Source organism: Pseudorca crassidens, chromosome 5, assembly GCF_039906515.1.
Source record: "Pseudorca crassidens isolate mPseCra1 chromosome 5, mPseCra1.hap1, whole genome shotgun sequence".
Taxonomy (NCBI): domain Eukaryota; kingdom Metazoa; phylum Chordata; class Mammalia; order Artiodactyla; family Delphinidae; genus Pseudorca; species Pseudorca crassidens.
The window spans coordinates 29,353,029-29,378,224 of NC_090300.1; the positions used below are offsets into that span (position 1 = coordinate 29,353,029).

At 39.6% G+C, this 25,196-nt stretch overlaps 1 protein-coding gene across 2 annotated transcripts in view; it reads left to right on the plus strand.

Annotated features, from left to right (window-relative positions):
* The window catches only part of GK5 (glycerol kinase 5), a 77,608-nt gene that overhangs the window by 22,073 nt on the left and 30,339 nt on the right, over positions 1-25,196 (plus strand). For both annotated transcript variants that reach the window (XM_067737619.1, XM_067737620.1), the window contains exons 4-9: positions 10,511-10,604; positions 15,057-15,188; positions 22,933-23,008; positions 23,578-23,639; positions 24,073-24,146; positions 24,351-24,411. In XM_067737619.1, the coding sequence (XP_067593720.1) occupies positions 10,511-10,604; positions 15,057-15,188; positions 22,933-23,008; positions 23,578-23,639; positions 24,073-24,146; positions 24,351-24,411 (499 nt within the window). The remainder of the gene's footprint in view (positions 1-10,510; positions 10,605-15,056; positions 15,189-22,932; positions 23,009-23,577; positions 23,640-24,072; positions 24,147-24,350; positions 24,412-25,196) is intronic.

Genomic DNA, 25,196 nt, shown 5'->3' on the forward strand with positions numbered 1-25,196 from the left:
TGCCTTTCTGTGAATGTCGTTTTCTTTCCACAGGCTGCAGGATTGTAGTCTGGTGAAAAAGGCTATCTAAGAGCCTTGTGCAAGCTTCCTGATGGGAGGGCCTCTTGGTGGGTAGAGCTGGGTGTTGCTCTGGTGGGCAGAGCTCAGTAAAACTTTAATCTTCTGTCTGATGATGGATGGGGCTGAGTTCCCTCGCTGTTGGTTGTTTGGCCTGAGGTGACCCAGCACTGGAGCCTACAGGCTCTTTGGAGGGGCTAATGGCAGACTCCAGGAGGGCTCACGCCAAGGAGTACTTCCCAGAACTTCTGCTGCCAGTGTCCTTGTCCCCGCGGTGAGCCACAACCACACCCTGCCTCTGCAGGAGACCTTCCACCACCAGCAGGTAGGTGTGGTTCAGTCTCCCTTGGGGTCACTGCTCCTTCCCCTGGGTCCCGCTGGGCACACTACTTTGTGCGTGCCCTCCAAGAGTGGAGTCTCTGTTTCCCCCAGTCCTGTCAAAGTCCTGCAATCAAATCCCGCTAGCCTTCAAAGTCTGATTCTCTGGGAATTCCTCCTCCCATTGCTGGACCACCAGGTTGGGAAGCCTGATGTGGGACTCAGAACCTTTACTCCAGTGGGTGAACTTCTGTGGTATAATTGTTCTCCAGTTTGTGAGTCACCCACCCAGCGGTTATGGGATTTGATTTTATGGGGATTGCGCCCCTTGTACCATTTCATTGTGGCTTCTCCTTTTTCTTTGGATGTGGGGTATCTTTTTTAGTGAGTTCCAGTGTCTTCCTGTCGATGATTGTTCAGCAATTAGTTGTGATTCTGGTGCTCTCACAAGAGGGAGTGAGCACATGTCCTTCTACTCTGCCATCTTCTGCCTATTCACCGAAACTCTTTTTTTTTTTAACTCTTTTCAGTCCTTGAGTTTTCTTCATATGCTTCAGGTTAAAATTTTTTTCAACATATTTGATCAGTGGTTGTGTTTAGCCTGTTTTCTAAAACAACTGTAAATGATAACTCCTCCATTTTGGTTGTTTTAAATTCACTTTGTTCTAAAAAAAAAATCTTGAGCTGTTTTCTTTCTTCTGACACTGTGTCTCTCAGGGAGGCTTCTGCCAACTAACCTCAGATCAGGGTGTGTGCCAATTAGTAGTATAAGCCATGAGTCCCTGCACCGGGATACACTTGGTAGCTGTTTGAGGGCTCATCGCAAGTAAGGCATTGTGCTAGTTGCTGATTTGAATATAAAGATGCATCAGAACAGCAGCCCTCCGGGAATTTACAGTCTCATAATGCAAGTATCTAAATTAGTCTGCATTCACTCAGCACCAAATCTATCTTTTATTGTGGCACCTGCTACTTGTGTTAATGGTTCTTAGCAATTATTTATGGCACAAAATAGATTCAGAGCCAAGAATGGTACACTGTGTTAGAGAGGTTTAAGACAGTTCATTTACAATACTGCATTCTTGTTTTCCCTCTCCTTTTCCTTTTACTGTTGATAGAGCTAAAACAAACGTAAGTCACCACAAGTGAATGTTAAAACATGGGCTGTTACTTGAGATCAGCATTATATATCATCTTCTATCCTGTTATGAGTTAATGATGCCACATTCACTTTGTGATCTTCTCCCCTCTTTGTTCTTCAGCTACACCAGCCTCTAACACATCATGCCCCATGCTGCCTTAGCACCTTTGGACATATAATACATTTTGTTGGGAATGTTCACCCTCCTTGTTTGTTCCTACTTATCCTTTGGAGCTCAGTTCTGTTGTCACTTTTCAAAGAAGGCTTTCCTGACCTCCCAGACTAGGTAGAGTCTCCCCGTTAAGACACCCATGGTACCCTTCATGGACTTGTTCCTTTTGTAAGTAAGCAACTGAGTAACTGATTATTTGTTTGACTTCCCTGGTAGAAAATATATTCATAAGGGCAACGATGCCATGTCTCTGTTCACAGCTGTATCCCCAGCTTCTGGCAGAAATTGTTGTATAAATATTTGATGAACCAGTGAAAACATCAGATTTAAGTGTGTAAGTAGATGCTGTTGTAGAATGGCTCCAAAGAATCATATATCAATAGATTTCATTTCTGACAAACCCAGTCTGATAGTTCTCATTAGCAGAGCAGCGTTTATTCATTTATCAGTCAAATACCTCTTTCGTATCTGGGCTAGGTGGTGAGAATCTGAAAGTGAATTCACTGTTCCCTCAGGAGGCTCACAGTCTAGTGTTAGATACAGACGTGTACATAGTGAGGGTGCAGCTGACAGACGTCTGCTCTGCAGGACTGCTTTATACCTTAATGAGGGAGCCGGAGGGGGTGACTGAATAGCCTAGAAGTGGGAGTTAGGGAACGTTTCACAGAGCCAAGTCTCGAAGGATGAGTAGGAGTTCCCTTAGTGGAGAGAGCAAACCACTGGCAGAGGCAGGAGATGCAAGAGCATGGTGCGTCTGAAGCATCTAAAGGACTCTGGAAGGAGTTCCCTGGCAGCCCAGTGGTTAAGACTCCGTGCTTTCACTGCTGAGGACGCGGTCCAGTCTCTTGTTGGGAAACTAAGATCCTGCAAGCCGTGCAGTACAGCCAAAAAAACTAAAAATAAACAAGATAAAGGGCTCTGGAATTCAAGCAGTGACATCGGGAAGGCACCACACCCAAGTGTTCTCACTCATTCCTGACTCTAACCTCATCTCTGACCAACCCTCCTGCTATGCTCTGTGCTGCAACCGCCCTGCGGCCTGCTTCTTGAACGCTCTCCACCGATTCCGCCTTCGAGCTTTGTGCCTGCTGCTCCCCCTGCCTGGAGCTCTGTTACCCAAGATCTTCCCTTTCTCATCATTTGGAGCTCACCTCAAAGATCACTCCTTCTAAGGGACCTTCCCTGACCATTTTATTTACCTGTGACTTTACCATTTTATTATCTTCCTGTCACTCATCACTAAAATTTTTCATATCTAAAATCACTTCATGTCTAAAATTTTTATTTACTTGTTTACACATTTTAAAAATTACATCTCTCCCATAGAAGTAAGAAGTTCCATGAGTGTTGGGACTTTCATCTGCCCTGTCCTCACAGGGTCCTTCACACCGAGTACAGTACCTGGCACATAGTAGGCACTCAAGGCTTTGATTGCGATGAACCTGGAGAGGAACACAGGGACCCAGACCAGAGAAGGCCATTGGTTGTGGTAAAGAGTTTACCCCTTATAAGCAGTGGGAAACTCAAAAGCTGTTAAGCAGGAGAGCAGTGTGACCAAATTTATATTTTAGAAAGAGTATTCTTAAAGCAGCATGGACAGTGGGTTTGAGGGGAATGAGGCTGAAACTGGAAGTCTCTTTGAAAGCTGTTGTTTATTCAGGTCTCTGATCTCATATCAAAAAGACACCTCAGGACTTCCCTGGTGGCACAGTGGTTAAGAATCCACCTGCCAATGCAGGGGACACGGGTTCGAGACCCTGGTCCAGGAAGATCCCACATGCCACGGAGCAACTAAGCCCATGCACCACAACTACTGAGCCTGAGCTCTAGAGCTTGTGAGCCACAACTACTGAGTCTGCGTGCTGCAACTACTGAAGCCCGTGTGCCTAGAGCCCATGCTCCGCAACAAGAGAAGCCACCACAACGAGGCGCCTGCGCACCACAACGAAGAAAGTCCTCGGAGATCCAGTGGACTTGGCGCTTTCACTGCTGAGGGTGAGGGTTCAATCCCTGGTCGGGGAACTAAGATCCTGCAAGCCACTTGGCCCAAAAAAAGAAAAAAAAAAGAAAGCAATACTAAATAAATAAATAACTACATTGATGAACGTAGTGAATGTAATTTTCATGAATGATTGGGAATCTAAATTGCATTTGAATTGTATGTAGTTGAGGTAGTAGGAAGTGATATGGAAACTGAGAGGGCTTAGTTGGGTTGGGAGGTATCGTGGGTCAAAGATGGGGAGATTTAAGCAAGTTTAGAGAAGACAGTTGCAGGAATGTTTGTGAAATGAAGTGACAGAAGAGACAGGAAGGCATGGATAAAGAGAGTACAGGTGGAGGTGCCAGCCTTAGACTTGGAGAGGGAAAACTTCTCCTCTGACCCAAGAGTGAGATGCACCATCGCTGTAGGTGTAGCTGGAGGAGTAGAGAGTTGAGGAAAGTCATTTCCTGTGTCCTTACTTCCCTTGAGAAACAGGAGGCAAGTGGTGGCCTAGGGCTTGAGAAATCTAGTGAAAAGTTAGATGTGCCATTGGTGGGGAATGGAGAGGAAACTAATTAGGGACAAGAGAGAGACTTTCATCATTTTAAGTGACTTTGAGACAGCAGACGAGCTTGTATCTCATAGGTATGGTACCAATTCACAAGGCTATGGGACTTTCCTCCAACTCCTCTCAATGGTTCTGACATTGAAAGTGAACCCAGAAGAAAGTTAGATTAATCCCAGATTAGGTATTGAAAAGGTACATAGTTAACTTGTAAGTCAAGGGGTAGAGAGTGACATCACCAAAATAGTGGAGTGGGAAGCTATACGGGTTGGTCCCTCCACCAAAGCAGTTGTTGATTTGGAGAGATTGGAATAAGCTCTTTCAGAACTCTGGAACCTGATCCGACCTTATAACAGCTAGGGGACTGCTGGATAAAGGTAGAGGCTGCTATCCTTGGGTAAGAGAGGACATGTGCAAACCAGCCACCAGCCTCCATTCTTCAGCCCTACTGCACATGTGGGGAAAGCGGCCCACATTCCAGGAATGAGGGCTGAGAACTTTGTCCTACCAAAATGTGGGCCTATGTACTTTGGTAGATTTTGCAATGCCCTGCAGAACTGGCACAGATGCTTACCTAGGTTCTGGCCCTCTCAGCTGCAGTTGCTTCCTTTGGCAGCGTCTGTTGGAAGATTTAAAGGGCCAGTATCTTTGGGGGGTTTGCGAGGCCACACATTTTAGAAAATGTTCGTCAGATCACTAGCCGATCACAGAGAAAACATAACAGACGTTTCAGAAACTTCAGCGACCACACACCAACAAGGAATACATACTTTGCCAAAGTAGTTTGGAAAAGTCGCAAATTGACAGCCCTCAGCCAGGAAGAAATGGCAATCCCTGAGGAGTGGGAAAAGCAGATTTCTAGAGTTATTACACTTATTTTCAAAGGAATAAAACTTGAAAAAAATCTCACTTACCTGAGTTAAGTAATTAGTCAACTTAAGGAATGTTTGAATTTATCTGTTAAAAACTGAAATTATACATTAAGGTATAATACTACACATTACAAAAACTGTATAAAACCATACTGTTCAGGATTCATGCCTTTCCTTAAAACCTTTTCAACTCCCTTAATTACTCGGTCTTTCCTGTAAACGGCACCTCCCAGTATTCAACCTCACAAGTTATTAAAGCAAGGTGCATTTTTATACCTTAATCTAACAAAAAGAAAAATCAATGTGTGTGAGATTATGACAGATTTGTTTCACTCATGCATTACTCTCATATTCTATAATATATTCATGTTTGCTTTCATCTAAAATTAATGTCTCCAAATACTTATTAAGGAAACCTGTTGTTCCAAACACTGCCCATGCACCGTCTGGAAGGGGCAGCCTAGCTGAGAAGGCATTTAACTGTGTGGCATTAAAAGTGTTAAAACAATCAATATGCAATATTGATTATAAGAGCAAATATTGCATGTTTCATCACATTTGAGGAGCTGGAAAATTGTCTTACTCTTTGACTTAGTAATCTCACACTTAGGAGCGAAGGAGATTTGGGGGAAATAACTCAACAGCAGTGCCTCAAAACGTAACCTTTGGAAATAGGGTCATTGCAGATGTAATTATTTAAATTAGGATGAGATCATAATGCAGGATGAGGTGGACTCCTCATCAAATATGACTGGTTTCCTCATATGAAGACTGCCATGTGAAGACAGACACAGGGACAACACCATGTGAAGAAGGAAAGATTGCTGCAAACTACCAGATCCTCCCAGGCAAGGGAGGATACGCTTACAGGTTTCAGAGGGAGGACGGCCCTGCTAACACCATGATTTTGGACTTCTAGCCTCCAGAACCATGAGACAATACATTGCTATTGTTTTAGTCACCCAATTTGTGACCTTTGTTATGGCAATCCAAGGAAACTAATACGGTGGTCACTTGGTTTTATACCAGAGAGCCATGACCAGACAATAGGGAAAGAACAGTCTCTTCAACAAATAATGCTGAGAAAACTGGACATCCACTTGCAAAAGGAAGAAGTTGGACTCTTACCATATACCACATACAAAAATTAACTTAAAAAAATGGATAAAACAGAAAACTATAAAACTCTTAGAAGAAAACAGAGGAAATCTTCATTACTGTGGATTTAGCAATGACTTTTTTTAAAATTTATTTTATTTTTGGCTGTGTCGGGTCTTCATTGCTGCCCCGTGGGCTTTCTCTAGTTGCAGCGAGCGGGGGCTACTCTTCGTTGCAGTGTATGGGCTTCTCATTGCCGTGGCTTCTCGTTGTGGAGCACGGGCTCTAGGAGCACAGGCTTCAGTAGTTGTGGCTCACGGGCTCAAAGAGTGCAGGCTCAGTAGTTGTGGCTTGCCGGCTTCAGAGCGCAGGCTCAATAGTTGTGGCTCATGGGCCCAGCTGCTCAGCGGCATGTGGCATCCTCCCAGACCAGGGCTCGAACCTGCGTCTCCCACATTGGCAGGCAGATTCCCAACAACTGCGCCACCAGGGAAGCCCCAGCAATGGCTTCTTAAATGACATCAAAAATACAGCTAACAGGGACTTCCCTGGCAGTCCAGGGGTTGAGATTTTGCAGGTTCAATCCCTGGTCGGGGAACTAAGATTCCACATGCTGCACAGCCAAAATAAGATTTAAAAAAAAAAAGAAAAAGTGCAGCTAACAAATGAAAAAAATAGGTAAGTTGAATTTTATCAAAATTAAAAACTTCTGTGCATCAAAGAATACTATCAAGATATTTTCTTCTATTTATTATGAGTAATTTTTCTTTAATTTTCTTAACTATTGGAACTGTCCAAAGTAGAAACTGAGAAGAGCCCTAAATTTAGTACAGAATAATAAGAAATAAAGTCATGCTGAAATTATTTTGACATAACGTATAATTTGCATTTTAAAAATGTCTGAGGGCTTCCCTGGTGGCGCAGTGGTAGAGAGTCCGCCTGCCAATGCAGGGGACACGGGTTCGTGCCCCGGTCTGGGAGGATCCCACATGCCATGGAGCGGCTGGGCCCGTGAACCATGGCCGCTGAGCCTGCGCGTCCGGAGCCTGTGCTCCGCAACAGGAGAGGCCACAACAGTGAGAGGCCCGTGTACCGCAAAAAAAAAAAAAAAAAAAAAAAGTCTGAAAAAATTTATAGCCATTGATATCTTAAATCTACAGTCAGATATCTGAAAACTGACTGAAGCATGTAATATGGAAGGTATGTGTCTTGGTATGTTTGGTTTGTAATTTAAGATGGAGGACTCAAACAATAGGAGAGGAACTTCCCTGTGGCACAGTGGTTAAGAATCCACCTACCAGTGCAGGGGACACAGGTTCGAGACCCAGTTCGGGAAGATCTCACATGCTGCGGAGAAGCTAAGCCAGTGCGCCACAACTGCGGAGCCTGCGCTCTGGAGCCCGCAAGCCACAACTACTGAGCCCATGTGCCTAAAGCCCGTGCTCCACAACAAGAGAAGCCACCGCAGTGAGAAGCCCGCGCACCGCAACGAAGAGTAGACCCTGCTTGTTGCAACTAGAGAAAGCCTGTGCACAGCAACGAAGACCCAACGCAGCCAAAAATAATTAATAATAAATAAATAAATAAATAAATTTATTAAAAAATAACAATAGGAGAATCACTTCTCTGATTTGTAGTAACGATAATCGCGATCGTTTGGATCACTAAAGGAAAAAGACGTACCATATTCATGATGTATGTGAATGCTGTGATCCCATTAATAAAGGTGAAAAACAGAAAGAAAAAAAAGAAAGGACACTTTAAAGTAAGTGAAAACTCATAAAATGGGAGAAAATATTTGCAAATCATATATTTGATAAAGAATTAATATCCAGAGAATATAAATAACTCTGACAGCTCAGCAACAACACCAAAGCCTACACCTAATTCATAAATGGACAAAGGGTTTAAATAATATTCAAATGGTCAACTAGCACATGAAAAGGTGCTCAATATCATTAGTCACTGGGGAAATGCAAATCAAAACCACAATGAGATACCACTTCACATCTCCCAGGATGGCTATAATTTTTTAAATGTAAACTAAGAAGTGTTGGTGAGGATATGGAAAAATTGGAACTCTTACATACTGGTTGCTGGAATGTCAAATGGTGCAGCTGCTGTGGAAAACCATTTGGCAGTTCCTCAGAAACTAAACATAGGGGACTTCCCTGGTGGCGCAGTGGTTGAGATTCCGCCTGCCAATGCAGGGGACACGGGTTTGAACCCTGGTCCGGGAAGATCCTACACGCCGCGGAACAACTAAGCCCGTGCGCCACAACGGCTGAGCCCACGTGCTGCAACTACTGAAGCCCATGAGCCTAGAGCCCGTGCTCCGCAACAAGAGAAGACACTGCAATGAGAAGCCCTCGCACCACAGCAAAGAGTAGACCCAGCTCTCCACAACTAGAGAAAGCCCACGTGTAGCAATGAAGACCCAACGCAGCCAAAAATAAATAAATAAATAAATAAGAAACTAAACACAGAATTATCATATGACCAAGCAATTCTAATCCTAGGTATATATCCAAAAGAATTGAAAACAGGGACTCAGATATTTGTACAGCAGTGTTTATAGCAGCATTATTTACAGTAGGAAGAAGGTGGAAACAGCCCAAGTGTTTGGAAATAGTGCTGATGGTTACACAACATTAATGCCACTGTACTGTGTACTTAAAAATGGTTGAAATGGTAATTTTTATGTTATGTATATTTTACCACAATTTAAAAAAGAGAGAGTCGAGGGATAGAGAGTGTGTGAAGGCAAGTTATTAAAAGTAATAGACCATGTAAGTAAGCCTAGTAGGAAAGTAAGCCTAGGAGGGGTTGGTAAGAAGGAAAGGGAATGTTTGAGGGATTAAAGGATGCAGTAAGTCTGAAGGGAAGGTATTTAGGGAGTAAGATTGAGAGAACTGAAATAATAGCAAGAAGTATTGACTGATATATTAGAATGTTAGGATTTCTTTTTCTTTTTGGTTAATTTGCCTTATTTATTTATTAGCAAATTGGGATTGCAATATATGTAAAGTTTTTATCCTGATTTTTTTCCCTTTAATATTATACTGTGGGCATTTCCCCGTCATTAACCTATTGTTGTATAGCAAAGGTGTATAGCAAAGTGATAGAATTTCGTGGTAGAATGTTTCCAGGTGATGAGTTGAGGATGTGACCATGGGTGAGGACTGCTTAAAAAGAGTGGGAAATGACAGTCTTGGGAATTGAACGTGGTCACAGTCACATAGGAGGAGGCCTGGAGGGAGCACAGAAGGCCAGCCTGGGCTAGATGTTGAAGCTGAGTGGATGGCAGTGGTTGATTTGTAGGAGCCTCAGAGGAAAAAGGGTTTATTTCTACTCTATTTCTTAGTGCTGTGCTTTTATTGTAGTATTGACCCAGAGTTTGTTGAACTTCTTTTTCTTGGACAAATTTTGGGAAGCCTGGGAAGGTTGCCAATCAGGGGCTGAACCAGTCCTAAAGTTGAGAGGTTTAAAACAGGCTCAGGGGTTTCCCTGGTGGTGCAGTGGTTAAAAATCAACCTGCCAATGCAGGGGACACAGCTTTGAGCCCTGGTCCGGGAAGATCCCACATGCCACGGAGCAACTAAGCCCATGCGCCACAACTACTGAGCCTGTGCTCTAGACCCCGTGAGCCACAACTACTGAGCCCGCATCCCACAACTACTGAAGCCCACATGCCACAACTATTGAAGCCCATGCACCTAGAGCCCGTGCTCTGCAAAAAGAGAAGCCATCACAATGAGAAGCCCGTGCACCGCAACGAAGAATAGCCCCCGCTTGCTGCAACTAGAGAAAGCCCATGTGTAGCAACAAAGACCCAACGCAGCCAAAAATAAATAAACTTATAAAGAAAGAAAAACAGGCTCAGGCTACATTTTAGCTGTTCTGTAGGTACAGAAGTTTTTATCTGATTGTGTATATTAAGATAAGTACAATGAAAAGAGAAAGTATTGGCTTCTTTGTCTTGCTTTTAAAATTGTATGAGCAAGTCTTTGAAGGCTTTTCATCAGTTTTGTTTTTGGAAGTGTATACATTGTAATGCTTCAAAAAGAAGATTTTTTTGGATAGAATCTGATCTAAAATTTTATACTGTACATCACATAATTGTTACAAAGTGTGTTCAATTTATCAAATCAAAGAGAAGAAGGCATTCAGAAAGCCCCAATTAATTAAATCATATGTTGAAATTACAGTTTGGCTTCTAATTTTGTTTTCTCTTGTGACAGATCTTTTATATAATATAGTCTCTGATTTATATTGAGTCTCAAAATACTGTTTCCATTTTTCTTAGGAAAACGGGAAAGCATTTCCACAACTTCATTAGTTGGCAAGACCTAAGAGCTATTGAACTTGTAAAATCTTGGAATAGTTCTCTTTTAATGAAGGTAATATTTTTCTTATGTTCGGTGATTTGGTTGTTGCTGTTTTTTCCTGTAAATGTCCTTTAGCCGTAGGCAGAATTGTACCATCGACTGATGATGTCTTAGGACATTAAGCAGAAAATACACACTTGCACACTCCCCACCCCAGTGAAATTTAATAGTAGTCACCCAAGAGCGTGCTGGTGGACCGAAGTCCTTAACAGCTGCACATCAGGAACTGATGAGGAGGTTTGGGGTGGACCAGAGGTTCACAAGTTAGTGAGAATTCATTTCCATTCCTGGAGAAATTGAAAAAATACGGACTATGTCCAGAAAAGGTACAGACTATGTCCAGGTTTTATCATCTTTTGCTATAAAAATGGTTAATGGATGTTGAGATAGATAACTGGCTGACTGCCACAAGCTTTCACCATGATGCCTGGCAAATGATGATGCTGATGACTACAGTGACAGCCGTAGTAGCATCTCACTCTGAAGTGTGAGACTACCGAGTTAAAGAGCGAGACAATTTTCCAGCTCCTCAAATATGTTGAAACCTGCAATATTTGGTCTTACAATCAATATTGCATATTGATTGTTTTAATGCTTCTAATGCCGCACAGTTAAATGCCTTCTCAGTTAGGCTGCCCCTACCAGGTGGTGCATGGGGAGTGTCTGCAGCATCAGTTTTCCTTGATAAGTGTTCGGAGACATTAATTTTATATGAAAACAAACTTGAATACATTATAGAATATGACAGCAATGCATGAGTGAAACAAATCTGCCATAGGCCCACCCACAATGATTTTTTTTGTTAGTTTAATATATAAAAATGCACCTTGCTTTAATAACTTGTGAGGCTGAATACTGAGAGGTGCTGTTCATGGGAAAGATAGAGTAAGAGAGTTGAAAGTGGTTTTAAGGAAATATTGTGAACTTTGAATGATATAATTTAAAATTATACTATTTATAATGTGCAGTGTTATACTTTAATATACAATTTTAGTTTTTAATAGGTCAAGTCATTAGATGTTCCTTAAGTTAGTCAGTGAGGTGTTTAATAAAACTTTTATTCCTTTTAAAATAAATTGTGAAAACATTTATTTCTGTAGTATAAGCCCCAGATCTCAAATCGTGATGAAAAACTGACATCAAGCACAAAACTGAGCATTTAAAGCGCTTGTCTACTTGATATTGAACAGGTATAGGATATAAGTTTTGGCCTCTCTTAGCAGAGAAATGCACGCAAACAGACTCATGGAGTTTAGCACACAAAATTGCAGAGCTGGTCCTGCCAGTGAAGGAACCCTACCCTATAATCATCCTTTTCCAGATGCTTATGGTCTGTTGACTCGGGTTCTTGGAAATGTTTAGGGAGGATGTGCCAGAGCGGGCACCAAGGTCATGCGTTTAGCCAAGGCTACCCACAGGCAAAGTGGTGAAGTAATTGGGGCGTGGTGGCAATCTCCTGGCACCACAGTTTCCTCCAGTCACGCCAGGCACCCATGCTTCCTCTCACTGTTCCGATTCTTGCCTGTTGGTTGCTAAGGCTTCTCTTTGCTTTCAGCATAAAAGTCCCAACTCCTTACCAGAGTTTGACCCTGTCTCCAGCTCTGACCCCTTCCCAGACCCCTCTCTCCCTGAAGTTGCTAAGGATTAGGCTCCAGCTTTGTCAGCCCTCAAGCCCTTTCTTACCTGAAGGCCCTCGTATCTGCAAGGGGCTCTCTCTGCCACCATGGCTGGATCCTTCTCATCCTTCAGGGCCCAGCCTCACCACCACCTCCTCTGTGGGAGCCCTTCTCTGCCATCCTATTCATAGTAGCACTCCTCACCCCCCCAATCCGATCTCTATTACTGTCCTTTATTTCTTTCACAGCACTCATCAAATTTCAGAGACTCTGAGATGTACATTTCTTAATTGAAGTTTTAATTGAGGTCATTGCAGATTCACATGCAGTTGTAAGAAATAATAGATATCCCTTACAGGCTTTGCAGTTTCTCCCAGGGGTAACATTTTACAAAACTATAGCATAATGTTACAACCAGGATATTGACATTAATATAATCCATAGATCTTATTCAGATTTCCCCAGTTTTACTTGTACTCAGTTCCATCTGTAGGTATGTGTATGTGTTTTAGTTTCTGTACAGTTTTTTCCATATGTTCACGTATCTGTCACCGCACGGATGATGAACAGACGCGGAACTGTTCCATCACTACAAGGATCCCTCCCTCATGTTGCTTTTCATAACCACATCCACTGCTCTCCTGTGTACCTCCCCACCCTCTCCCATCCCTAGCTCCTTGCAACCACTAATCTGTCCTCCATTACACATTTTTCTCATTTCAAAAATGTTATATATGTGGAATCATGCAGCATAAAACATGTTTTTGATTTGCTTTTTTCACTTAGTATGATTCTCTGGAGAATGCAGGTTGTTACATGTATCAATAGCTTGTTTCCTCTGTATTACTGAGTTGTATTCAGTGGTACAGATATACCACCTGTTGAGGGACATCTGTGCTAATTCCAGTTTGGGGCTATGACAAATAAAGCTGTTATGAACATTTGTTTATGGAATTTTATGTGAACATAAGTTTTCATTTCTCTGAGATAAATACCCCAAGAGGATGATTGCTAGATTATAGGGTAACTGCATGTTTTATTTTGTAAGAAACTGCCATACTTTTTCCCCAAGTGGCTGTACCATTTGCATTCCCACCAGCAATGTATGAGTTATAAGACATACATTTTTTTTTTAATTTTGAAAAGGATGATTTTTAACTAGGATACATTTTTTAATCATCAGGGGTTTTTTGGTCATTTTAACCATAATTTATATCTTACAATTATGTCATAATTTAACTAGCAGGATTTTTTACTTTTTTGCTAGTACATTAAATAGTGGTTCATCTTACAACCAGTGTCTTCTTAGATTATCTCATTTATTGATTTGATTACGTATTTGTCTGTCTCTTCCCACTAGAATGTAAATTTCAAGAAGGCAGGGATTCTGCCTCTTGTTCACTCTGTTTTCTCAGGACCTAGCGCACTTCTTGGTACATGGAAGGTACTCAATAAATATTTGTTAAATATATGAACAAAAGTGTTCCTCGTTCATATGTTGACTAAAAGTGCAGGTATTAGAACTCTTAGTACTTTTTGTGTGCCCCTGCCAAAGTATCTGCATTTTAACAGAAGATCCCTGAAGGATCCTAAATCTAGGTTTTTTTACGGAAAAGTATAGTTGCTTATGGAAGAAGAACTCATTTCAGTTCGAAATGTTTCTTAACATATAACACATCAGAAGAAGGATTCTGGGTGTTCACCTTAAATACTTTAAAAAAGTCTTATATTTAATAAGTAATGTAAAATATAAGGAAGTGCAGAAGGTTTGAGTACTGAACAGGGTGAAAAGGACGGTATAGACTTTCAGATATAACGATGAATAAGGTCTGGGGATCTAATGCATAATATGGTGACTAGTTCATAATACTGTATCGTATAACTGAAATTTGCTAAGGGAGTAGAGCATAAATGTTTTCACCAAAAAGAAAAAAAGGTGAAAAAAATTAAAATGAGCCTCATTGTTCAAAAACAAAAAAAGACAAAACTGAAATGTAGAGAGAACTGAGTCTACACATTTCTTGATTGATGCATTATGCTAAAAATGAAAGAAAAATAAATTTATTTCTATTTTAAATAAATAAACCAAAATCTTTCCATTTATTTTGGGGAGGGGTGGGAATAATAGGAAAAAATGCATAAAGTAGGTAAGTTCTCTATAAATGGATGTTTTGTCCAACATCAGTTTCAGCAGTTGAATTGTCCACCTGCGTCCTTCTAGTTAGGTAGCAGGATAAGGGTTCATTTTGTTGTGGTTTTTTGGGGTTTCTTTAGTATGTCTTACAAACCTTAAAACTCAATGCTAGTTTTCTGTATAAGGCTTTTTTTTTTTCAGCTAAAGGTTTTGCATACGAAAAAGTAAATTGAAAACTGTATGTTTCATCTTCAATCATTAGATAAATATAAATAGTATTAAATAAAATCTCTTATCCCAAATTTTAAGCACTTAATGTGTAGGGGGAGCTTCCCTTCTGAGTTAATACTAACTTGATTAAAAATATATTTCTAATAGAAAAATAGCCTTCTCCCTTGACTCTCTACCTTTACTTCCATAGTTAAAAATAGGTAAAGAGGTAGAAAATAGTTATTTTTAAAAGACTTTTATAAGTACTTGAGCCTCTAGTGTTTGCTAAAGAAGTTCATAGTAGATGTGTCACATTTCATAATTTAGAATGCAAATTGTCCTCTTAGGGTGCTTTGCTCGATCTCCTTAAGTGCTGAGAACACTTTATAAGTAGTTAAATAAATTGTTTGCTATTGGGTTTGTTTGCATGTGTATGAAATTTAATATAGAAACATCAAACACGATTAAATGCATTTTCCTAAAATATCTTTTTTTTTAAAATAGCTCATACACAGCTCCTGCCGAGTGCTGCACTTTTTCACTAGAAGTAAACGATTTTTAGCAGCCAGTTTGTTCACTTTCACAACACAACATGTTTCTTTGAGATTGGCCTGGATTTTGCAGAACCTGGCTGAGGTAAGGAAAGAGTGTGTGTGTGTGTGTGTGTGTGTGTGCGCGCGCGCGCGCACGCGTGTGTGTGTGTGTGTGTGCGCGCGCGCACGCGTGTGTGTGTGTGTGTGTCTAGATTACAGGGATGAAAAAACTGCAAGGAATAAAGATAATAATTTGCTTATTTGAGGGAAAATTAAGTGTCCACCACATTGGGGTGGAAGACAAGGAATCCTTACTCAGTTTGTTTTTTTAAAACCTTTTTATTGTGAGTCATGGCACATATAGAAAAGTGAACAAAACAAAAATGTACCACTCAGTGATATTTTGTGGAGCAAATATCTGTGTAACACTACTCGAATCAAGAACTAGAACACTGTGGCACTATGTATTACATTTTCTTTCCACTTTTACAATTTACATGTTTATTCCTCAACACTACACTCTAGCTTTCTTTGCCTGAATATTTTTGAAATTTGTAAATGGAATCATACAGTGCTTATTCTTTTGTGTCTGACTCCTTTTGCTTAACATATTTGTGAAATATGACCACATTTTATGTAAATTAATTTCCTTATATTTTCATTGCTATTTAGTGTTCAGTATATGATTTTACATAGTTTATCCATTTATCCATTTTGTTCATGTACATTTGAGTTATTTCCAAATGTACATTTTGGGCCATTATGAATAATGCTATGTAAATGCATTTCTGCTGTATCTATACATGGGAATGGAATTTTTAGGGTATGAATGTGTATATATATTTTCACCTTTAGTGGATAATATCAAACATTTTTCCACAGTTTTTGACAATTTACACACCCCTCATCAGCGAAGGAGGGAATTTATAATTTCATTTACCATCATAATTGATATTATCAGTCTTTTTTTTTTTTTTTTTTTTGCGGTACGCGGGCCTCTCACTGTTGTGGCCTCTCCCGTTGCGGAGCACACGGTCCGGACACGCAGGCTCAGTGGCCATGGCTCACGGGCCTAGCCGCTCCGCGGCATGTGGGATCTTCCCGGACCGGGGCACGAACCCGTGTCCCCTGCATCGGCAGGCGGACTCTCAACCACTGCACCACCAGGGAAGTCCTATAAGTCTTTTTAATTTTAGTCATTTTGGTGGGTAGGTAGTGATATTTCATTGTGGTTTTAGACTGGATAAAAAAGCAAAATCAAACTATATGCCGCCTTATGGGAGACATACTTTAGATTCAAACATACAAATCAGTTAAAAGTAAAGGGATGGAATCTATGCAACGGAAACAGACTCACAGACATAGAGAAGACAGGCTTGTGGTTGCCAAGGGGAAGGGGGAGTGGGGAGGGAAGGATTGAGTGGTTGGGATTAGCACATGCAAACTAGTATATATAGGATGGATAAGCAACAAGGTCCTACTGTATGGTGCAGGGAACTATATTCAATATCCTGTAATAAACCATACTGGAAAAGAATATGAAAGAGAATGTATGTATATCTATATAGAATCATGTGGCTGTAAGGCAGAAATTAACACAACATTATAAATCAACTATACTTCAATAAAATATTTTTTTAAAAAGCAAATGAGTGGAAAAGATTTCCATGCAAACAGCAACCACAAGCTAAGTGACTAATATCAGATGAAACAAACTTTAAAAAGAAACAAAAAAAATGTTGCTAAAGAAAATAAGGGCATTTTATAAGAAGAAGAAGTCCATCCATCAGAAATATATAACAATTGGGACTTCCCTGGCATTCCAGTGGTTAAGACTCCACCCTTCCACTGCAGGGGGCACAGGTTCCATCCCTGGTCAGGGAAGATCCTGCATGCTGAGCTGCGCAACCAAAAAATATATATATGACAATAATGCACATAATAACAGTGCTCCGAAATACAGGAAGCAAAAACTGACAGAACTGAAGGTGTAAATAAACAGTTCACCAGTGGTAGTTAGAACAACTAGAGAGAAGATCAACAAGGAAATAGAAAACTTGAACAGCATAAACCAACTAGACCTAATAGACGTTTATGGAAAACTAATAACAGCAGAATATACATCCTTCTTAAGTGCACATGGAACCTGCTCCAGGATAGAACATATGCCACACCATAATACAAGTCTCAATAAATTTAAAAGGACTGAAATTATACAAAGTATTCCTATGACTACAAAGGAATGAAATTAGAAGTAAGTAGCAGAAAGAAATTTGGGAAGTTCAAAAATATGTGGAAATTAAACAAAGCACTTTTAAATAATCAATGGGTAAAAGAAGAAGTATCAAGAGAAATTAGAAAAATTTTGAGATGAATGAAAATGAAAACACAGTATACTAAGATATGATGTAGCAAGAGTAGTCTTTACAGGGAATTTTAGAACAAAACTATATTACATAGAGAGACTACATGAAAACAAATCTAATATTCTCTCTTAAGACACTGGAAAAATGTGAGCAAACTAAACCCAAAGCAGGCAGAAGGAAAGTAATATAAAGGCTAGAGTGAAAATTGATGAAACAGAGAATAGAAAAACAGTTGAAAAAATCAACAAAACCAAAAGTTGGTTTGAAAAGATTAGCTAGACTGACAACGAGAAAAAAAAAGAGAGAAAGATCCAAATAACTGAAATTATGAATGAAAGAGGGAACATTAATTCCAACTTCACAGAAGTACAAAGCTCTATTAAGCAATACTATGAACAAGTGTATGCCAAATTAGATAACTTAGATAAAATGGAAAACTTCCCAGAAATGCACAGACTACTCAAACTGACTCAAGAAGACATATACAAGCGGAATAAATCTTTTGTCCTTTAAAAAAATTAGTACATGTTAATTTTAGAGGAGTTTTAGGTTTACAGAAACATTGAGCAGAAAGTACAGAGTTCCCATATTCCCCCCAACACGGTTTTCCTGTTGTTAACATCTTGCATTAATATGCTCCATTTGTTGCAATTGATGAATCAGCAGTAATACATTATTATAAAATATTATTAATGTAATGTATCTATGATTACAGTGTCATACAAAATAGTTTCATTGACTAAAAATCCCCTGCACTTCATTTATTCATCCCTCTCCTCTTACCCCTGAAACCCTGGCAACCACCGATTTTTTTTTTTTAACTGTCTTTATATAGTTTTGCCTTTTCCAGAATGTTGTATAGTTGGAATCATACAGAATGTAGCCTTTTCAGACTGGCTTCTTTCACTTAACAATATGCATTAAAGGTTTCTCCATGTCTTTTTGTGGTTTGATAGCTTATTTCTTTTTACCACTAATTAGTATTTCATTGTGTAGATGTATCACAGTGTGTTTATCCAGTCAGCTATTGAAGGATATATTATTGCTTCCAGTTTTTGGCAATTATGAATAAAGCTGCTGTAAACATTTGTGTGGAGGTTTTTGTATGAACAAATTTTCCCTTCGTTTGGGTAAATACCTAGGTATGTGATTGCTGGATCATATGGTAAGACTATGTTTAGCTTTGTAAGAAACTGCTAAATTGTCTTCCAAAGTGGTTGTACCATTTTGCATTTCTACCAACAATGAATGGGAGTTGCTTCACATCCTTGCTAACATTTGATGTCAGTTTTGGATTTTAGCCATTCTGATAGGTGTGACATAGTATCTCATTGGTTTAATTTGCAATTCCCTAATACAGGGGTCCCTAACCACTGGTACTGGTCGGCGGTCTGTTAGGAACGGGGTTGCACAGCAGGAGGTGAGTGGTGGGCAAGCGAGCGAAGCCTCATCTGCTGCTCCCCATCACTCGCATGACCGCCTGAACCCCCCCCCAGCCGCCGTCCATGGAAAAATTGTCTTCCATGAAACTGGTGTCTGGTGCCAAAAAGGTTGGGGACCCGCTGCTCTAATAGCATATGATATAGAAATGTGACTCTACTCTCATTTCTTTTCCTTTGCATTGACAAGGACCTCAGGATATATTGACTAGAAGGGATGACTACAAACATCCTTTTCTCATTCCTGATCTTGGAACAAAAGCTTTCAACATTTCACATTTAGTATAAATTTCTTTAGCTATCCTTTATCAAATTAAGGAAATTCTCTACTTTTCCTAGTTTGCCAAGACATTTTGTTATGACTGGATGTTGACTTTATCAAACACATTTTCTGTGCTTATTATCTAGATGTGACAACCTGCTTGGCGTTTGTAGGGCGTCTTAAATTCATTGTTTGATATCTGTTGTTGATTTGGAAAATTTCTCAGCCATTATCTTCAAATATAAATTTCTGCTGCATTCTGCTTATCTTCTTTCCTTCTGAAAATCTGATTACATGTATGTTAGACCTTTTGACTAAATCCTTTTTGTCTCTCATTCTGTCTTACATATTTTATATTCTTTGGTCTCTATGGACTTTATTCAGGATATTTTCTTCTAACCTTTCTTCCAAATCTCTTATCTCTTTGTTTCTAATGTGCTATTATGAAAACCCGTCCATTAAGTTCTTAATTTTTTTAGTTCTAGAATTTCACTTGTTTTCCCCACATAATTAGCATGGTATTTTAAAAGTCCATGGCTATTAATTCCAATATCTGTAGCTCCTATGGACTGTCTCTTTCTCCTCCCCCCACCCCCTGCAATGTTCTCTTGTTTCCTTGAATGCCTGGTTACTTAATTGGTTTTTTAAACAATTTTAAGCCACTTTATTGAGGTATGATTATTGGCATACAAATAGCTATGCATATTTAATGCATGCAACTTGATGAGTTTGGTGAACCTGGCTACTTGTTTGTATGTATGTGTGTGTATATATATACATATATATGTGTGTGTGTGTGTGTGTGTGTGTGTGTGTGTGTATATGTGTGTGTATATATATATGAACTAGACATTGTATTTGTGAGCTTGTGTGTAGAAATTACGAGAGCCTTAACATATGTTGCTCTGGATAGGATCTATGTATGCTTCTTCCATTCTTCTATGCACCAGCATTATCTCAATTCAATTTAATGATTGAGATGGTTCAAAGCTGAGTTGGAGTTCCTATAAGAGCCCATCCTTCTAGTTTACCCTTTCTCCGAGGGTAGAGCCATTTGGAGTCTTAACCCTATGTGCAGAGGATTGCCCTTGGTCCTCCTACCTTAGGAAGCCCTGATACCTACTCTGTGTCCATCTAGCCTCACAAGGGCCTACTACCTATCAATCAGAGGGCCTGGCTCTCAAATATTTTTTTAAATAAATTTATTTATTTTATTTATTTATTTTTGGTTGCATTGGGTCTTTGTTGCTGTGCGCGGGCTTTCTCTGGTTGCAGCGAGCAGGGACTACTCTTTGTTGTAGTGCGCAGGCTTCTCATTGTGGTGGCTTCTTGTTGCGGAGCATGGTCTCTAGGCATGCAGGCTTCAGTAGTTGTGGCACCCAGGCTCAGTAGTTGTGGCGCACAGGCTTAGTTGCTCCGCGGTATGTGGAATCTTCCCGGACCAGGGCTTGAGCCTGTGTCCCCTGAATTGGCAGGCAGATTCTTAACCACTGTGCCACCAGGGAAGCCCTCAAGTATTTTTTGAATGAGCAAATGAACTTACTACCTGGCACACATTATTGCTACTTGCTGAAATACAGATTAACCTTTGTCTAATCTGAAACAAATTTTAGAATCACAATTTCTAAATTTAAGAAGAGTTTGAAATCTAATAATATTACTTTAAGTACTCCATATTTAAGTGGTATAGTACTTGACTCTTCAAAATACTTGTTATAAGTAATCTACAGATGACTTCTTTTTTTGGAACTCATGTCATCTGTCTTCATTTTTTTTTTTTTTTTTTTTGCGATACGCGGGCCTCTCACTGTTGTGGCCTCTCCAATTGCGGAGCGCAGACTCAACAGCCATGGCTCACGGGCCCAGCCGCTCCGCGGCATGTGGGATCTTCCCGGACCGGGGCACGAACCCGCGTCCCCTGCATCTGCAGGCGGACTCTCAACCACTGCGCCACCAGGGAAGCCCATGTCTTCATTTTATTGATCCTTTCTACTGTTAAAATATGATTCATTGTTAAATGTCTCCATTTGCTGTTTTTTTAAATCTCATTTATTTAGCAAGCTTTATTTTTTTAACATCTTTATTGGAATATAATTGCTTTACAGTGTTGTGTTAGTTTCTACTGTATAACAAAGTGAATCAGCTATATGCATATGTATATCCCCATATCCCCTCCCTCTTGCCTCTCCCTCCCACTCTCCTTATCCCACCCCTCTAGGTGGTCGCAAAGCACTGAGTTGATCTCCCTGTGCCATGCAGCTGCTTCCCACTAGCTGTCTATTTTACATTTGATAGTGTATATATATGTCATATTCCATTGTATATATGTGCCACATCTTCTTTATCCATTCATCTGTCGATGGACACTTAAGTTGCTTCCATGTCCTGGCTATTGTAAATAGAGCTGCAATGAACATTTTGGTACATGACTCTTTTTGAATTATGGTTTTCTCGGGGTATATGCCCAGTAGTGGGATTGCTGGGTCATATGGTAATTCTATTTTTAGTTTTCTAAGGATCCTCGATACTGTTCTCCATAGTGGCTGTATCAATTTACATTTCCACCAACAGTGCAAGAGGGTTCCGTTTTCTCCACACCCTCTCCAGCATTTATTGCTTGTAGATTTTTTGATGATGGCCATTCTGACAGGTGTGAGGTGATACCTCATTGTAGTTTTGATTTGCATTTCTCTAATGATTAGTGATGTTGAGCATCTTTTCATGTGTTTTTTGGCAGTCTGTATATCTTCTTTGGAGAAATGTCTATTTAGGTCTTCTGCCCATTTTTGGATTGGGTTGTTTTTTTGATATTGAGCTGCTTATATATTTTGGCAATTAATCCTTTGTCAGTTGCTTTGTTTACAAATATTTTCTCCAGTTTTTTTTTTAACATGTGCTATATGAAAGGAACCCTCCTAGTGCTGGGGTTATAAACACAATCTAGTTCCTGCTCTTAAGGAGCTTAGGGAAGTAATGATGCTATGAGATAATGGCTATATGGAAGTTGCCCGTGTGGTACTGGGTTAGGCACACCCAAGAAATGCTAGTCTTGAAGGACAAATAGGAATTGAAGAGGTGATCAAGTAGGATTTGTGGAATTGTTTTCCAGTAAGTTAATGATATCTTTACAAGCATGCCAGTTTCTCTATTGGCTAGTTTAAAGAGGTTTTGATTCTTTTGTTTCTTTTGGTAGATTTTTTTCTGTGACATTCCAGGTAAGTAATATTTTAGGTTTTAAAGGCCATGAGGATTCTGTCACAAACAGTCTGCCATCGTAGCATGAAAGTAGCCATAAATAATACGTAAATAAATGAGCATGGCTGTGTTCCAGTAAAACTTTATTTAAGGACATGGAAATTTGAGTTTCATATACTTCTCATCTGTCACAAGGTATTCTTTCTGTTCTTTTAACCACTATAAAATTACAAAAATGTTCTTAACTTGAGGTACAGACAACAGGTTGGATTTGACCTATGAGCCATACTGTGCCATCCCGTTTTAGACTTTCTATATTTAGACATATTTGTATATCTAAACTGAAAAAGAGATACACTTTGTTTTTTTCATCACAAAAGTAAACATTCTTGGTGTAAAACTAAAGCCTTTCATACCCTATAGTAATTGCTTAGAACCATTGGGGGTAAATTCTAGAAATTATTTCTCTATGTATATATTAATTTTTATAAAAAATGGGATTATATTGTATTTAGTGGTTGGCACTTAGTCATGCACCTAATAATTTAGCCTTTTGAATTGATTTTGTGCTGTTGTGTTTTCAAGGTGCGAAAGGCAATAGAAGAAGAAAATTGCTGCTTTGGGACTATTGATACCTGGTTGTTACATAAGCTCACAAAAGGTAAAGATGATTTGATAGATCTGTATCTCAAGTAAGTAGAATTTGACTGACAGAAATGACTTATCTGAAAAAAGTGGAAGTTTGAAACTTTTTCCCCCATATCCCAGACATACTGTTTCTTTGGTACCGTAGTTACTTCATATTATACTAAAGCTAGATTAATTTCAGATTTATTCTAAGAGGAGGGTGATTTTAAAATTGTGATGAAACCTCAAACATAAGACTGAGGAACAGTCGTAATTTCGAGAGTGGTAAGACTTGAGTTCAATCCCTAATCTACCACTTTGCAGCTATACCTATAGTATAGCTGTAGGTAATCACGTTGCTTCTCTGAGCCCCTTTCCACATCTTTAAACTGGGAATCATGATATGGAAATGTGCCTGAAAGTGCTTTTGTAAAGTATAAAATTTCAAAAAGGTTTAGTGGGAAATTGCTTTGGAGACTTTGCACTGGAAATACACATTTTGGAATGAATTTGAGGGCAGACAAAAGTTGAGACTATAAACTAGGGATAGGTGTTGATTTATGCTACCTGATCATAAATAAATTGTTTCCAATATAAATTTAGGTTCTGAATTTGCCACAGATTTTTCAAATGCCAGTACAACTGGACTTTTTGACCCATATGAGGTAAAGTTTTTTTCCCTTCTTTTTTCTTTTTGAATTTATTTATTTTATTTATTTTACTTTTGGCTGCATTGGGTCTTCATTGCTGCTCACGGCCTTTCTCTAGTTGTGTCGAGCAGGGGCTACTCTTCGTTGCGGTGTGCGGGCTTCTTATTGCAGTGGCTTCTCTTATTGTGAAGCGTGGGCTCTAGGCGCGTGGGCTCTAGGCGCATGCGGGCTTCAGGAGTTGTGCACGTGGGCTCAGTAGTTGTGGTGCATCGGCTTAGATGCTCCTGGCATGTGGGATCTTCCCAGATCAGGGCTCAAACCCGTGTCCCCTGCATTGGCAGGTAGATTCTTAACCACTGAGCCACCAGGAAAGCCCCTTCCTTTCTTTTTGAGTCACCAATTTTTCTGTAATTTAGCTTGGATTCTGATGACATGTTTCTGTGCTCAGATGTGTTGGAGTAAGCTCATCACCTCCCTGCTTTCAATCCCGCTCTTTCTGCTGCCTCCCGTGAAGGATACAAGGTAATAATGAAAATCAGACATAGAAACCAGCAAAATTGTCCCTGAATTCACCTGGCCTGTGTGGGGAAAAGCATCTTATTATACGTTTGAGGTGCTTGTATGTTCATTATGTAACTTTTTGGCCTACGCTAAAAACAATTTGCTGAATTTTAGAATTAATATTTCTAGAACTATAACTTACTTTTTAACCAATTTTATTTGAAGCCACAATTTTGGATCAGTGGATGAAGAGATATTTGGCGTGCCTATACCAGTAGTGGCCTTGGTAAGTAGAAAACTTGAGGGCTTCTCCTTGTATAGTATAAACTAAATGAATGTATATGAATAGTTGTTAGGATTAGATTTAAGAAACAAAAAAGGTCCTTGCAGAATAAAGTTAAAGTATCTTTTTTCTTTTTAACTTAAAGGGCTCTCAATATAATCAGAAATGTTCTCCACTTTCTGGAAAAGGGACCCGTGGGCCAGTGTTCTATCATGGAAATATTTTATAACCTTTTCTGACTTCTCTATATATAGTTTTTCAGAAAACTGTGTTAAATTTTTTTAAAATGTTGTATTTTGAGTAATGTGTGGCTTGTATTTAATACTCTGAGATAAAAAACCGTGATGGGGCCAATGCTTAGTTTATATATGACATAGTATAATGATAAACCGTGATAGGGCAATTAAAGTAAAGAAGAAATATATTTACATTTTATAAAATCCTTCATCAGCATCTACTTAGCTGGTAAAGAATTCGTGGATGAGTGAAAAATTAGCTGTTTCTGATTTTTGAGGTTTCTTTCTTGATTATAGAAACTCAGATCTTGCCTTTAATTTCCTGTAACAGCTTAAACAGGAGGTATAGAGCATCTGTCCCTAGATGGACAGTCACTATGGTAGGTGGAGAAATCAAGTGAGGGGAGGGGAATTAAATTCTCAAGTTACAAATTCCTGGAGAGGATCAGTCTTAGTAGGCTCAGGTTTAGATTAAGGTATGGCTAGAAGACATAGAGTAGTGAGAAAGCATTCTTCAGATGAGTTTTGGTCCTTAAAATATTGCTGTATATA